Consider the following 14,333-nt stretch of genomic DNA (forward strand, 5'->3'; position numbering starts at 1 on the left):
ATTGTTTCATTTTTAATTTACATTAAAATTAACAATATAAAGAATAGAAAATGAATTCAGTAAAATACATATTTAATATATTGAAATGGGAAAAATATAAAATATTATCTGCTGAAGCCATTTTCAATACGAATAATGTAACATAAAAATCTCTCTCTGAGTAAATCATTCACTGTGGCGTACCGACCTGAGTGCATATCTCCACAAGCTGCCTGTAGGCGGCAGGGCTGTGGGACACAACGCTGCCGATAGCTGCCGTCAGGAAGCTGAGGCAGCTGGAGTTACTGCGTTCCGAGGCTGGCTCCTTGCCGCCAGACTGTCTGTCCGCACACGTGTTTTCCCTGCCCGCCGCGGCAAGCGTCATCAGACGCACAAGGATGCGGATGTCTGCCAGACCCAAAGAGTCCAGTCCGCTGGATGGACTAGAAAAGAGGGAGAAATGAGGAATAGCTACACGGTAACCCAGAAAAACTGGTGTGGTGGTGGACTTACCTGCAAGCGGTCTGAGAAAGGGCTCGTATCACCATGCTGTATGCCAGCAAGATCTGAGCTGTGGAGGTCACTCTTCTAAGCGCCTTTAGTCTGTCATGAGAGTCCCTCAAAGATATGGCCTGCTGTCCGAGACTCAAAGAGCACTTCTGTTGCACCACAGCATCACCTAGTGGCGAAAAAAAGCATGTCTAACAGTGATTGGGGAGTCCTTTTTGGAAAAGTACTGTACAGTGAACCACCGCCTATGCACAGTTTGTCATTCACAGATTTTTTGGAACCTATCCTCTCACTCACTGAAAAACTTACAATTTAGGAATACATAAAAGTGACTATTACAGTGGTAACTGGACTTACAAGCACCCCAAATTAAATTGAGTTTCAAGATGTCATTTGGTCAATTTTATACTTGGTGGTTTGAAGTGTAAAGTAAAAATTTTAAAACACTTTAAAGTGGAAGTCAACTCAAACATATGTTTTTCCAAGAATATGCTCTATGCAAGCCCACTAGTTGAAAGAAGGCATTCTGGTAAATATTACGTTTGTGGAATAAGAGTTAATCCACCTGTTTTTAGCCATCTCAGGGGGCGGCCATTTTGTCACTTCTGTCAACTGAAAATGACATCACGGTTGCTCAGGGCTCAGATAATGACCAATCACGTCTGACCTTTTTTCTGAAGCTGAGCCATCATTGGTCATTACATGAGCCCTGAGCAGTTGTGATGTCATTTTCAGTCGAAAGAAGTGACAGAATGGTCGCCCCCTGAGATGGCTAAAAAGGGGTGGATTTTGCTGCTTAACTCATATTCCACAAACACAATTTTCATCAGAATGGCGCGTTTCAACTAAACAACTTAAGATTGTAATGATAACTAGACTACCTTGGGGATCATGTCTCAGTGGGTCCACCGAGCTATAAACCGTAGCGCCCAGTGGATCGGGCTCGGTGAAGGCGATGGGGTCAGGCACCAGCTTCTTTTCATTCAGGCCAAGCGGTCTCAGCAGAAGACCAAAGTCCTCCAGTCCTGTCAATCTGTCCTCGTCAATCTCATCTTGGTGGTTTATTTCCCAGTCATCTGAGCAAACAGGAATACTGCTCAAGTAAAACCAAATGATAGAATTTATTAGAGGAAAAGGACCGCTACTCACCATCAGAGGTGCTGTCCAAGCGGCCAATCAGATCACTTGTCAGGCCTTTAAGTCTAAATTAAATAAATGTGGAAACAATATTGAGAAAATCAAATAATTGGTACTTTCTGCAGTTTCTACTTTAAGAGGGAGATAATGGTATGCAATTTCCTGTGTGTATGCGGTACCGTTCACTCCTGGAACTGAGGTCGCTGGCGTTGGCGGCGAGATACTTTTCCCTGCAGGAAGTGCAGAGGAGATAGAACGGGAAGTTGGAACCGCACTCCCCTTTGAACCAAACGTCCACGTAGGCGCCGGTGCTGTCGTAGCCCTTGCGTGCGGCGCTCTGGCCACAGCCGGGATGCCGGCGCTTGATGTGGTTGTTGAACTGTAAGGTGAGAGTGTTGCACAGCTCGCACTTCACCATCGGATTGTGTTCTTCGCCGCTCTGATAGGAAAAGACAGAGGTTGTGTTATTTTAAAGCTTGGAGAGAACAGGTTGCTTTAATGTGTCACCTCCACTATGTGAAGAGTATCTCTCTCCAGGCTGAAGAAAGGGGTGAGCAGGTCCTCGTAGGTCTCCTCGTGGTACACGTCATCCATGTAGCCCAGCTCGGAATCCTCCTCCGTGGAGAAGCGGTGAAACTCCACATACTCAGGCCAATCACCTGCGTTCTGTTGATACAACTGTGGGATGGGGTTCGGTGATGGCAAATCTGAAGAGACTGGAATTCCTTTCAATTCAAACAGAGAGGTAGAAAAAAATGTTGAAACTTATTTGTAATCGACCAACAACATACAATTTAGGCATTCAAGTAGTAGGGCCTGAATTTACCTTCTGTTGTTTCACTACATAGTAGTTCAAAATGGTTCCACTGCAAACACTTCTCTACTGTTTACATTCAGTTTCGATTTCAATGGCCGTGGGGGCTTAAATGACTGCTACTTTGCTACCCCACTAATTCAACATTGCTCCACACCAAGTATTTCTCTCTTGTTTGTGTTTTTTTCAACTTTAATAAGGAGACGATTTAGGTCGTAAACTCGTCGGGCCTGAAAATGACAGTGCTATCTGCTATTTTAGCTCCATAGGAGTTAAAAATGGTTCAACATCTATAGGTCACTTGTACGCAACTTGGAGCAAGGCATTCTGGGAATCAACCCATACGCGCCATGCAAAGCTGATTTTTCAGCGGAGAACATGTGGCCAAGTGTGTCTTGATGAAAGCCAACGAATCACCGGAGGCTTACATCTATTTTATAAGCAGATGGATGGTGCATAATTATCTTCAGAATCCGAACGAAACATCAATCTTTTTCTTTCTCGGCATTGATATGACACCTAATGGCCCAGCAAAAGTGCACCATTTTGAGCAACCAAGAAGCATGTTATGCAATCAAATGTAAACAGTCGGGTACAATCCACCAGAGATGGCAAACAAAAAAAAAGCGGAAGTGACATAACATGGCGCCTGTTTAGGCAGTTAATAGGGTTTGAATTAACAGTGCAGTCTTCTGCTTTGCTCCTTATAATGGTCAAAACAGTTCCACACCTGTTTCTGTTTCTCTCCTATTGGCATTGTTTTCAGTTCAATTGCAACATGTGTAGGCAGTACACCAGTAGGTCCTGAATTCAATGTTTCCGGTTGCTGGTATTTCCCTATGGGTTCAACCGTTTTCCACACCATACTTTCTTCTTTCTTTGTTCTTGACATTTATCGCAGCCAAATTAGGCAGTAAACTGGTATGGTCTGAACGCAAAGTGCTGGTTGCTCCCTACTAGTTGAAAATGGTTCCACACCAAACTTTTTCACCCAATGTTTCATTTCCCTCTTCATTTTTATAACAACGCATTTAGGGAGTAAACCAGAAAGGTCAAATTCTGACCTGCCCTCCGAAAAGACGTCCTCTGAGATGGGCCTGAACGCCGCCGCCTTGCTGGAGGTGGTCTGTTTCTTGTCAGGTGGACATCTAAGAAGTTCTCTCGCTCTATCCAGTCCAAACCGGGCAGCAAGCTATCGATACTTAAGTCAGTTAGCACCTGTGGTTTCATTTACAATGAAATCATGTTTTGTGAACCAGACCTCTCAGTGGGTTGACTCGCAGGGCGTTCGGGGCACTGCACTGTCTCAGGCCCATCGGAGGATGGCGTGTCAGGCTCACCCTCATGTCTGGGTATCTCGGTGGTCTGCTGCTCATCCGTCACGGGGTGCTCCAGCATCCAGCTGGCCAACACCTCAATGGTCCGAGAGTCCAGCTCACCCGCTACATCTACGGGTGAGGAGTGGAGTTTAAAAACATGTCATTGAGTTTGGGAATGGATGCACAATGTGCACCACCAGATTTTGTGACTTTGTGGTTTTATGTTTCATAAAAAAATGGCAAATACCATTTTTACATCTCTCGTTCAATGATAAGCATGCATCTGAAAATATGGTAACATTATTTTATATATCAAAAAATGTTCTCCACATTTTTCTCTTTTAATCTTAAAAAAAAAAAAATCTGGGTGAAAAAAAAGTTCTGGAAATGTGCATTCTTTTTTTAAGGTTAAAAGTTTCGGATTTTGGTGTGAGTGAAAAAAGGTGGATTAAAAAATAGAAAAATAAAAAAATAAAAAAATATTGACATGCATGCTTTTTATTGGACTGTGTCAAATAGTAGAACACTGACATCAGGCGGACTCCCTGTACCTCCAAACTCATCTCAGGAGACCAAAAAAAAAACCCAGCATGTTTGTTCAACCATTAAAATTGCATCTTCAAAGAGAGCAAGCCATTTTCAACACTTTAGTTTGATTGATAATTTGTAAAATATAAAAATAGCACACATGTGGCCTGACCAACAGTATAAATCTGTACAAAAATATTCAGTTCACCAAATGTTGAAAAAGGAAGCTTCCGCCCGACACCAGCGATGGTATTAAATTAATGCAACAGATTATTGTCCAGGCATTTACGCTTCTAAAAATAAATAATGGTGACAGCAATGAGGAAAAAAAAAATCACTTCTTTAAAGCAGCATGAAGAGTCGGCCATATTAAAAGCAATATTTGAATGTAATGGCTATTGAAAGTTTAGTCAGACTCGCCGATAAAATTAGAGCCAGACCAGCCTATAGACAGGTACTATTTTTCTCCCAAGAAAAAAACGAGAATGACAGATGACGGGGTACCCTGGTATTCTGGTTAAAATAGTACAAAGTAAAATTTATTTGTACAAAGTAAAACATTTTCCTTGAATTTGAATGCTTCCAATAGCCAACAAGGCTATGAGCCTAGAGCACACAAATGCAGGACAAAATGTTGATGTGAGAAAGCATGTGAAGAGACATTTGTGGTGGCACTTTACAAAAACCAGTAGCAGTACCTGCTGCCTCCATGGCGCAGTAGATATGTCTCATTGTGAATCCCATTTCAAGCAAGCGGCTGGTGACAAACATTTGTGTCCGCTCTGGTGGTGAGGGAGAAAAGGAAAAGTGCACATATGCAAAAAAACTGAAAAACAACCCTAAAGCTTCATTTAGGGAAGTGTTTGTGACTTAACATACTATACGGATAAACGTGATAAAGAAAATGATGGCGTCATACAAAAGCACAAACTGTGTTGGCTTGCATTCATAAGATTGTTGTGATGTCAAAAACGTGGCCTAATGTGACAAAAAACATGCTATTTTTGAGGTACAAACATACTGAAAATACATTTATAGCAATGCCAAATCTGACTTGTCAAGTGTCGTTCAAAACAACACCATGGGTAGAATGGAACAGTGACACTGAAAAAAGGCATAAACACAGAGATGCCTTTACAGGCAGTGTAAAACGCGCTTTACACACATGCACCATCCCACCTCTGTTAATTCTGATTTTGTTTGTAAAAAGCCGGGCAACTGCCGGGTCGACTTTCTAATCTTAGTAAGTGTTGATACCATTCATTTTCTGTAGAATAGAAACTTAGAAAAAGGGTGGGGAAAACAGGGTTTTGCAGGCAGAATAAAAGGGGCTTGAACACTAGCCCCCATTCCTTTTTGGTACTTTTCACACATATCGTCAATATTAGAAAATTCTGAAAAAAGTCCCTCTGCTTCAGATCTGATACCACCTTCCTGGTACTACATTTCTGTGGCAACTTCGTCCCCCATTATGTGTTGGTGCCAGCAAAAAAGATGGCTTTTACAGGCAGTGTAAAAAGGGATTTTTCACTTGTTCTTACCAAGGCTGCTTCGGGCCTGCGTGCTACACGGGCCGGGTTCCATGAAGCTGGTCTGCTGCTCTGTGAAGGCATCGCATGAAGCCGAACTGGCCAGGCTGAAGCAGGGATGCAGCACAGGCGGAGTGCTAACCAGTCCGGTGAGCGTGGGGAAGCGAGTCAGCACCATGTGTCTGAAATTAACCAAAATAAAATATGCCACATACGCCACAAGAAGTTTTCCTTTTTTAGTTATTCCATTTAGAGAAACATCACAATTTATCATTTTCCCCCTTGATGGATTCTTAAAGCGTGGTACGTGTACCACTAGTGCTGTAGAAGAAAAGTGTGATGTTTGTTTTCAGTTACATACTGGTATTCCATATTGATGATCTCACAATTGCTATTTTGTAATATAATTTACAAAAGCAAAGTATCGCTATCAGACCATATCGCAAGTTACCCTTTGAATCCCCAATCCTAATACTCACTGAAGGAGGCTTATAGGTAGGAAAGGGTTAAATTGATCAAGACCGTCCGCCTGCAAGTTGGTCGGGAGAGACGAGGCCAGCTCTGTGTTGGACGAAGATGCGGAGGCACGGTTGGACTGGCCGAAAATGGCTGTGCCTTCCGATCCGACGCTGTACAAAGAGATGGAGCTGGAGGACTTGGAAATAGGCTGAGAGGTGGAGTGGTGGCCCGATTCTGGGGGGGGGACAGACAAGCTTATGGCATTTACTGAAAATACTCGAAAAAGACAAAAGAGTCAATGGAGATACAGCTGTTGGATCAAATCTCAAGGATGAGTTCAATCACCAGCAAGATTCTTTAAAGCAGATGTATTTTTCCCACATTTAATTAAAACAGGTCCCAGCTGTACCAATAACATGTCTGTGACATGCTCCCATCAAAATACCCATATAATCAATACTTAGAGCTCATATTATACCCAGTTTTTTTTTTTTTTTTGCCAAAGTGAACTAAGGTGGGGATGGTCCTATTTAATGCAATTCAGCTACTTCCCACCTCGGCCCCTGCTGTCAATTCCAGGAATGTGTTTCGTTATCATGACGACAGTTGGTGGAGTTAAGGGGTTTCAACGAGGCAAGTGCATACTACTGGCACAGAGTGTGAAGGAAAAAAGTGAGCGAAGAAAGCATTGATTGTATTTTCACTCATGCAGGCAGCGCTTCATCATCAAACCACCGAATGACTCTAATTTCTGTGCCGATCAACACAAATATCAGCTGCCCCCAGGTAGACAACTTTGCCAAACTTTGGAGTGTGCCAATTATCATTAGCTGATGCTGCTAGCACTGTTTGCTAATGCTAATCTGCGCTAACACTGCAGCTCTGCAAACATTTTGTCTTTGACATAATTGTGACTCAATGTAATAAGGCTTTTGCTTGAAAATGGCGGATTTTCACCAAGCATAGCTGCCAAGTTATAGTGGGAGAAAGGTGCGCAAGGTCAAGCGGATCGAGGTACCTTTGCGTTCTTTATCCTGTAGTCGACTCAGTGCGCCTTTGTAGATCATGATTTGAGCCCTTTCCAGGTTTGCCAGAGACACTCTCTGCTTTATGGGACAGGGTCGGACGGCCCACTTGACCATGCTCTGCACAACGTACTGCAGCACGGACCTCAGCTCGGCGCTCTCGTCCCATTGCTCATCACCACTTCCAGCGTCTTTGTTCTGGTCAGAGCTGGGACTCGACAAGGTGGAATTCGGCTTGGGCCCGGAGAGCAAATGTGACAACTTCTCGCAGCTGAAAATGACAGCGAGGGATTTCAGGGCGCCGGTAAGCAGGTAGGAGACTTTGACAGCTCTGAGCTCCAAGGCGAGGGCGTTTATTTTGATTTGAGACGTTTGCGGCGGTCTGGTTGCCTCCTCTTGGATCTTAACAGTATCTTTGGCGGACGCCTTTGCATCCTCTTCAAACTTCTTCCAGTCCTCTTCTGCTAAAAATGTGAGATCATCTACCTCATCCAGGCAGTACTGGATCTCGCCCTCTGCCAGGCTATCCTGCGACAATTTCCCAGCAGCTGCCGCACGAGCCCCGAGCAAGCCGCGTTCTTCCAGCAACCCCATCAGGTAAATCAGATCCAGCAGCACCGTCGGTTTGAGGCCTCCCAATCGCGCCACATCAAAGCAGGTTGTGTCGCAGGGCTCAAGCGAGGCGATGGGCGTGTCGCTGGGTGACCAAGAATTCACGGAGCTTAGTTATTCAGGGATGGGTTGGCACGAAGCCACAGACAGCGAGCGAGACCAGGATGGATTAGTGGATTTACGAATGAAGAAGGAGAAGAAAATTAGTAAGATCAAGGGGAGGAAAAACAGAAAAGAATTAAATAGAATAGTCACAAGACAAGCGTTATAAAAGTTGATGACACATTTAAGCAAAATCATTGAAATAATAGAGATGGGCTTTAGAAATCGAGAAAGAATTTCAGAATTTTTCTGCTAATGTCCGGTGGTGTAGAAATTGAGTCAAATGTGAAACAAAAAAATAACTTTGCAATCATATTGTACATACAGTAGTTGCCGTCCAGACTGGAGCAAATTTTATGCAGTGATCTTCCCAGTCTAGCAACAATTAGTTTGTGTTTTTGTGTTTGTAGCTTTTGCATGAGGTCTCATCTCTCAATAAAATCGGTTTGGTCGAGCACCATTTTGAACCCAAAAATAACACTTACTGTTTGTGTGTTGTTTAATGTGAAGGATTTTAGCTCAGAACCTCAGGTGTCAATACCTTTCTTCTTTACCTTATAAATATTTGTTTTGCCGTGAATAGCTATATCCCAAACTGATGCTAAGTGAATGGACTGAGGGTACCTAGCTAGCAAATTAAGTGGATGTTATCAGTTCAAAGACTTGCTGCTTTCGCGCCGACATGTTCATTTTTCTCAAAAAGAATCAGCAGGCTGATATCTGTTGATGTTAACCTCCTCCTCAGTTATTACTAGTAGGCTACTACCTTTCTTTTCCGTGTTTTTGCATCAAAAATGTATAATGTAACAATGATTAAAGATTGCATTTGCATAGACAGTTACAGCACACTCTGGTGAAGCGTGAATGGAGTGCGGTTCCCAGGCAAGAAAATTTAACAGACGTTTTTAGCTTCAAGTTCAAATTTCTCATAAAGAATCGCTAGCCTTGTGCGTTTGAATGTAAAAACAGTTAGCTCAGTGCTTCAGGTTCTGCTGCCTTTCTTCCCTACTTGTTTTCTTTTGAGAGTTACAGAATTGTACGAATGTAATTTTGGGGGGGATTGTTTTTACTTTTTGGGTTATAATTTTCAAATTTCTTCTGTGCCCATCCCTGTTATAAACTTTTATTTGGCATACCTGATCGAGAGGTCGGCCTCCTCCCACTGCAGCTTGGCCAGAGAGCTCCTCTCTTTCAGGACCCCCAGCAGGACGGCCCTGCGCCCACTGGGCTTGTGTACACACAAGCCTCCAGCCCGGAGACCGCCATCCACGCCGCCGATCAACGCCAGTATGGGCCACACTTCAGTGCACAAGGCAGCTAGCTTGGACTCAGATAAGAGGCTTCGATGAGGGTCTTCGGCTGGATCCTTTTCACTGTCATTTTGCTCGGAAGCTGAATCGAGGCCTGTGGATGCAAGTGCTATGAGAAAAAAACTTACAATGAAAGTGCTTAAACCTGACCAAAAGGCTCCATGAGTCGGGCTTGTAAGTTAACCGACCTGGGGCAAAGCGTCCCAAGTGGTCCTCCTTCAGCATGGGTCCAATGAGCTCCAAGCTGGCATGGATGTACTGGTTGATGTGCGGCATCCACTGATCGCACCGGTGGAGCCGGCGTAAGAGCTGCACCGTGGACTCAATGAGGGCAGTGCTCTGCGGGCTGCACAGCGGCTCGCCAGGTAGCAAGTTACTGGGCATGCCTCGCATCTGGAGGTCCCCCAGTGTCACCTGTTAGGAATGGATTAGTCTGCTTTATCTATCTTTAATATGCTGCTGATCGGCACAATTTAAAGGGGAAGTCAAGCCAAAAATGTCTTTACAATATGTTGTATGTGCCTCCACTAGTCAAAACACGGTATTCTTATTAACATTGCATTTGTGGGATATGATTTAAGCAGTAAAATGCACCCTTTTGTCCATGTCAGCATGCCAGGGGGCATTTTGCCACTCGCTGTAACTGAAAATGACTGCACAGTTAGGGTTCAGGCTAACAAATCATGGCTACAGTTTGAGAAAACGCAATTGTTAAAATGTTTATATTAGTAAATGTGTACAAATGTATATAAAAATATCATATTAGTGCTATCCAGTCAAATCTGTCAAAAAGTCTTGATTTGCTCATTTAATTTGTAATCCATCTAAAATTAAAAGTTTAATGGTACCATCATTCCAAAAAATATTTTAATCAGTGAATAAAAGCTTAAGAAACCTTACGTACCTTCTCTCCTGGATTGCTGCTGTAAAATAACACACAAGGGTACAGCTCGGAGGCAACCACACCTTCAAATGCCAACTTTGGCTCCTGGCATAAATATACAGGCATACAGACAAAAAAAAATTAACTAGAAAATGTTTATCAATAAACCGGTGTGATGCAAAAATAATCCATGAGCAGACCTTGTCATTTTTAGCGAACGACACAGTGTGAGCCTCCATGTCCAGAATGCAGGTGATGGTGTCGCCCTGGGTGAAGGACGGGAGCGTGCGGACCAGCTCGCCGCCATGATACAGGTTGCCGCTGTAAGCGCGATACAACCACATATCGGTGGTGGTGTGGTGGTTGTAATCGCGTATGGGCCAGCGTGACACACCCACGCACGTGCCCTCGTTGCCTCGGTGTTCTTTGGCGATGTGGAACTGAGGGAGGTGGGGAAAGTCAGGTGCCAACCACAAAATGTTTTTAATACATACAGTATATTTTCAATGTACAGCACCATGGAAAAGTATTTTTCCCCCTTCCTTATTTCTGATTTTATTTTTTTTGCATTCTGATTACACTTACTGGTAAATGTTTCTGCTCATCAAGCCACATTTAATATCTCACAAAAACAAGTCCAGTAAATAAAATGCAGCTTCGTTTCAATTTTATTTATTATGGGGGAAAAAATACAACCCTATTTGGCCTTTGATCAGGGGTGCCCAAGTCCAGCCCTTGAGACATTTCCATTTCCCTACTCCAGCACACCTGATTCAAATGATCAAATGATGGCCCAGTAGGTGTATGTACCTTCCAAATGAAACATCCGGAGGTGATTGCTGTGGTGGCCAGGCCATAACCTTTTCCGCCGGTGCCGTGCGAGAGGATGTTCCCGCTCTCCAGGGAGCAGCATGTTATCTTATGCGGGTCGAAAGAAAAATCTCCGATGGGAATACATTCGTCCTTGCTGCCGGGATTCTATCATAAGGAAAAAACAAAAGCACAGATTTGGACATTTGGACATTTAACAGTGGAACCTCCAAAGTCGAAACCACCCAAAGTTCTCCAATTTGTAGTTCGACCATTAAGACATCAGACATTAGCAAATCTCATGAGGGGTGGGCAAAGTATGTTTATTCATTAAATGATTTGTTAATACGTTAGAATTTGATTCATTACACGCTCAAAATGGGCAAGAATTATTATATTGTTAAAAATATACAAATTTTATCTGTTGCATTCAATTAGGCATTTTTCCTAAAATGCGTTAATAATCATTTTAATTTATTTATCTCATTATATAATTTCTCAAGTGAAAGCATACTACAGTAGTAAAATAAGCAATTGTATATATGCAATTTTATTTATTTATATAATTGGATAATTTATTATAATGAAATGAATTATAAATGTAATAACAAAATGAGCATAAATTATTTAATATTTAAATTTTATTTTATTATTACACTCCTAATTCATGAGGGGGCATTTTAATTTACTCATTTGCTTAGCATTTGACGGCACCACAGCATAATGATACTGTACGATACGAGTCATTGTGATATTAACCTTTGACCTTGGTTTATCAATATCGTAGGGTAAAATATAACTACGTATAGTATTATAAGATTGCTACTTCATCCAACCATTAGATAACCGTATTAAGGGTTCACAAATAGCTTCTAAATGAGTTACTGTCTTGGATCCAGAATTTTGACAGATTTACCTCGGAATCCTTTACAATCGTATCCTTATGGGTCGTGTCGGCCAGGGGCTCTTCCCACATGTAAACAGACATCAGCTGAAAGAGTTGTTTGACAATCTGCAAAAAAGTAAATAAAAAGCATTAAAATATAAAAATTGAAAAAACATCTAATTCATGCTACCTAAGATCGTGAACATTGTTTACTTGTATGTAGGATATATGTACCTTTCCCTATATTATAGTAATAAATGCTGAGAAACACCAAAAGTTCTCTTTTGCCTTTTATCCTTACAAGATGAAGACGGGTTTCATAGAGCAGACAAACAAAATGCAGTATATACAGTACAAAGTTTTCAGACAAACAAGGCAGCTTCTGTTACTAAAGACGAGCCTCATGACCACAAACATACTTGTTTAGAAATACTTGCTAACAAATAATGTACCTAACAAACTAAGGGGCTACAGTAGCAATCAAAAAAAACTAACAAATTACTTACCCAAGCAACTAGCTAAAAAACCAACCAGTATAGCTCATAACTAACTCGTTTCTTAGTTTTTGTATATTTTTCCATAGCAGTAGCACTGTTTTTTTTTCTTCTTCACTGCATGTATAAAGGTCCCATTCCATCTGCAGTTGAGTAAGTAACTGTCATCCGATGATGATTACATGAGGACATACAGTACTTCCAATGTCCTACCTTCTGAACATGTTCAGGCTCATAACAAGCAGGCAACAGTCGTTCCAAAACATGGAAGGCCAAGAGCTTAGTGCGAAGGTTCTGGAAGCATGGTGATCCTGGTGAACAAACTGTCAATTTATATATAAGGTATATACAGTATGTAATAAAAACACAATTGTAATTTGGTCTCCATGTATAATATAATTACCTAAAGAGCACTTGGAGGAAATAATGGCCATGAGTGGGTCCACCCACTTGATGAACGAGGAGAGTGTTTTCATCACTCGTGAAGACAACACCCGCCTGAGGAATACCAAGAAGTCGGCAAGCTGACATTCAAGCACTCGGCTGCTTTCTGATGCTGCAAGAGAACATATAAAAAAAATTACATGTGCATTTGAAAATGTTTCACAGGTAAAACACAGAGTGACTCCAAGTTACACTTTAATGGATATCAAAAGAAAGAAGCAATTTTTTTGTAACCTATAAAATTTAATTAACTACAAAACAATCCCAGATGAAAGTTGCGCTTGCGCTACAATTAGGTACTTAATGGTCAGCTAGTAGTAGCTTTCTAAGCAATCAACTAGCTAACTGATTAATTTGTTGTCTACTCAACTGGCAAGTTACCTAAATCACTAATAAACCAATTAACTAGACAACTAAGTTACCAAAAAAATTATCTTGGCTAAGTAACATTTGCTGCAGTTAGCTAATACCTAAATTGGCCTCTAACAAATCAGCTAACACTTCTAAATTAGTTTATTAGCTAGCTAACCAACTTTCTATTATCTAGTTAACTATCAGCTAACTAACTAGTTTTAATAATAATAATAATTCATTTTATTTATAGGCGCCTTTCAGGGCACTCAAGGTCACTGTACAACATAATTAAAATCAGTACAATATATTAACAGAACATAAAACATAAATTAAAATATCAAATAATATGGGCAACATTAAAGTGAGTAAGTAGTCCGGAATAAGTGTGTTTTGAGTCTAGTTTTAAAGAGGGATAATAAGTCTGTGTTACGGAGGTCAGGTGCTAGTGAGTTTCAAAGACGAGGGGCAGAGCGGCTGAAGGCTCTGTCCCGACGGTGGTCAGACAAGCAGAAGGGACGGAGAGGTGGAGGCAGGACAGAGATCTGGGGGAGCAATGCGAAGAAGATCCGAGATATATGGAGGAGCAAGATTGTTTATGGCCTTGAAGGTGCAGATCAGTATTTTGTATTGAATGCGGTACCGGACAGGGAGCCAGTGGAATTGTTGTAAAACTGTAGTGATGTGGTGGGTGATGGGGGTACTCGTGATAATGCGAGCAGCAGAGTTCTGAAGAAGTTGTAATTTCTGTAGTGACTTGAGGGGGAGACCATATAGAAGAGAGTTGCAGTAGTCTAGGTGGGAAGTGACAAGGTTATGAACAAGGACGGCAGTCGTATGGGGGATGAGCGATGGACGGAGTCAATTAATGTTATGTAAGTGAATGTATGCAGATCGGGTGATGTTATTTATGTGTGACTGAAAGGAGAGCGTGCTGTCTAGGATGGTGTGAGAAATTGTATCAAAAGCTGCAGTCAGATCGAGGAGGATGAGAATGGTAAGTAGGCCAGAGCCGGCTGCCAGCAGGAGGTCGTTGGTGATCTTGATGAGTGCTGTTTCTGTGCTGTGGAGGGGGCGGAAACCAGACTGGAATTGTTCGTAGAGGTTATTGGAGGTAAGATGGGAATGGAGCTGGGTCTTT

The 14,333-nt window shown here is 42.1% G+C and overlaps 1 protein-coding gene across 6 annotated transcripts in view; it reads right to left on the bottom strand.

Annotated features, from left to right (window-relative positions):
* Positions 1 to 14,333, bottom strand: part of LOC147135329 (putative E3 ubiquitin-protein ligase HERC1) — a 56,214-nt gene that overhangs the window by 18,634 nt on the left and 23,247 nt on the right. For 3 of the 6 annotated variants that reach the window (XM_086053067.1, XM_086053066.1, XM_086053071.1), the window contains 20 exons: positions 12,801 to 12,953; positions 12,611 to 12,720; positions 11,934 to 12,029; positions 11,018 to 11,185; positions 10,408 to 10,647; positions 10,229 to 10,312; positions 9,513 to 9,738; positions 9,151 to 9,433; positions 7,294 to 7,997; positions 6,296 to 6,509; positions 5,829 to 5,998; positions 4,986 to 5,069; positions 3,702 to 3,888; positions 3,505 to 3,632; positions 2,134 to 2,351; positions 1,806 to 2,065; positions 1,639 to 1,691; positions 1,371 to 1,565; positions 493 to 658; positions 188 to 422 (listed from right to left, as the gene is read on the bottom strand). In XM_086053067.1, coding sequence (XP_085909193.1) covers positions 188 to 422; positions 493 to 658; positions 1,371 to 1,565; positions 1,639 to 1,691; positions 1,806 to 2,065; positions 2,134 to 2,351; positions 3,505 to 3,632; positions 3,702 to 3,888; positions 4,986 to 5,069; positions 5,829 to 5,998; positions 6,296 to 6,509; positions 7,294 to 7,997; positions 9,151 to 9,433; positions 9,513 to 9,738; positions 10,229 to 10,312; positions 10,408 to 10,647; positions 11,018 to 11,185; positions 11,934 to 12,029; positions 12,611 to 12,720; positions 12,801 to 12,953 — 3,974 coding nt within the window. The remainder of the gene's footprint in view (positions 1 to 187; positions 423 to 492; positions 659 to 1,370; positions 1,566 to 1,638; positions 1,692 to 1,805; positions 2,066 to 2,133; positions 2,352 to 3,504; positions 3,633 to 3,701; positions 3,889 to 4,985; positions 5,070 to 5,828; positions 5,999 to 6,295; positions 6,510 to 7,293; positions 7,998 to 9,150; positions 9,434 to 9,512; positions 9,739 to 10,228; positions 10,313 to 10,407; positions 10,648 to 11,017; positions 11,186 to 11,933; positions 12,030 to 12,610; positions 12,721 to 12,800; positions 12,954 to 14,333) is intronic. The other 3 variants (XM_086053070.1, XM_086053068.1, XM_086053069.1) reach the window with 3 other exon arrangements.

This window comes from Filicampus tigris, chromosome 15 (genome assembly GCF_054856515.1).
Source record: "Filicampus tigris isolate MCC_2025a chromosome 15, RoL_Ftig_1.0, whole genome shotgun sequence".
In the NCBI taxonomy this organism is placed as follows: domain Eukaryota; kingdom Metazoa; phylum Chordata; class Actinopteri; order Syngnathiformes; family Syngnathidae; genus Filicampus; species Filicampus tigris.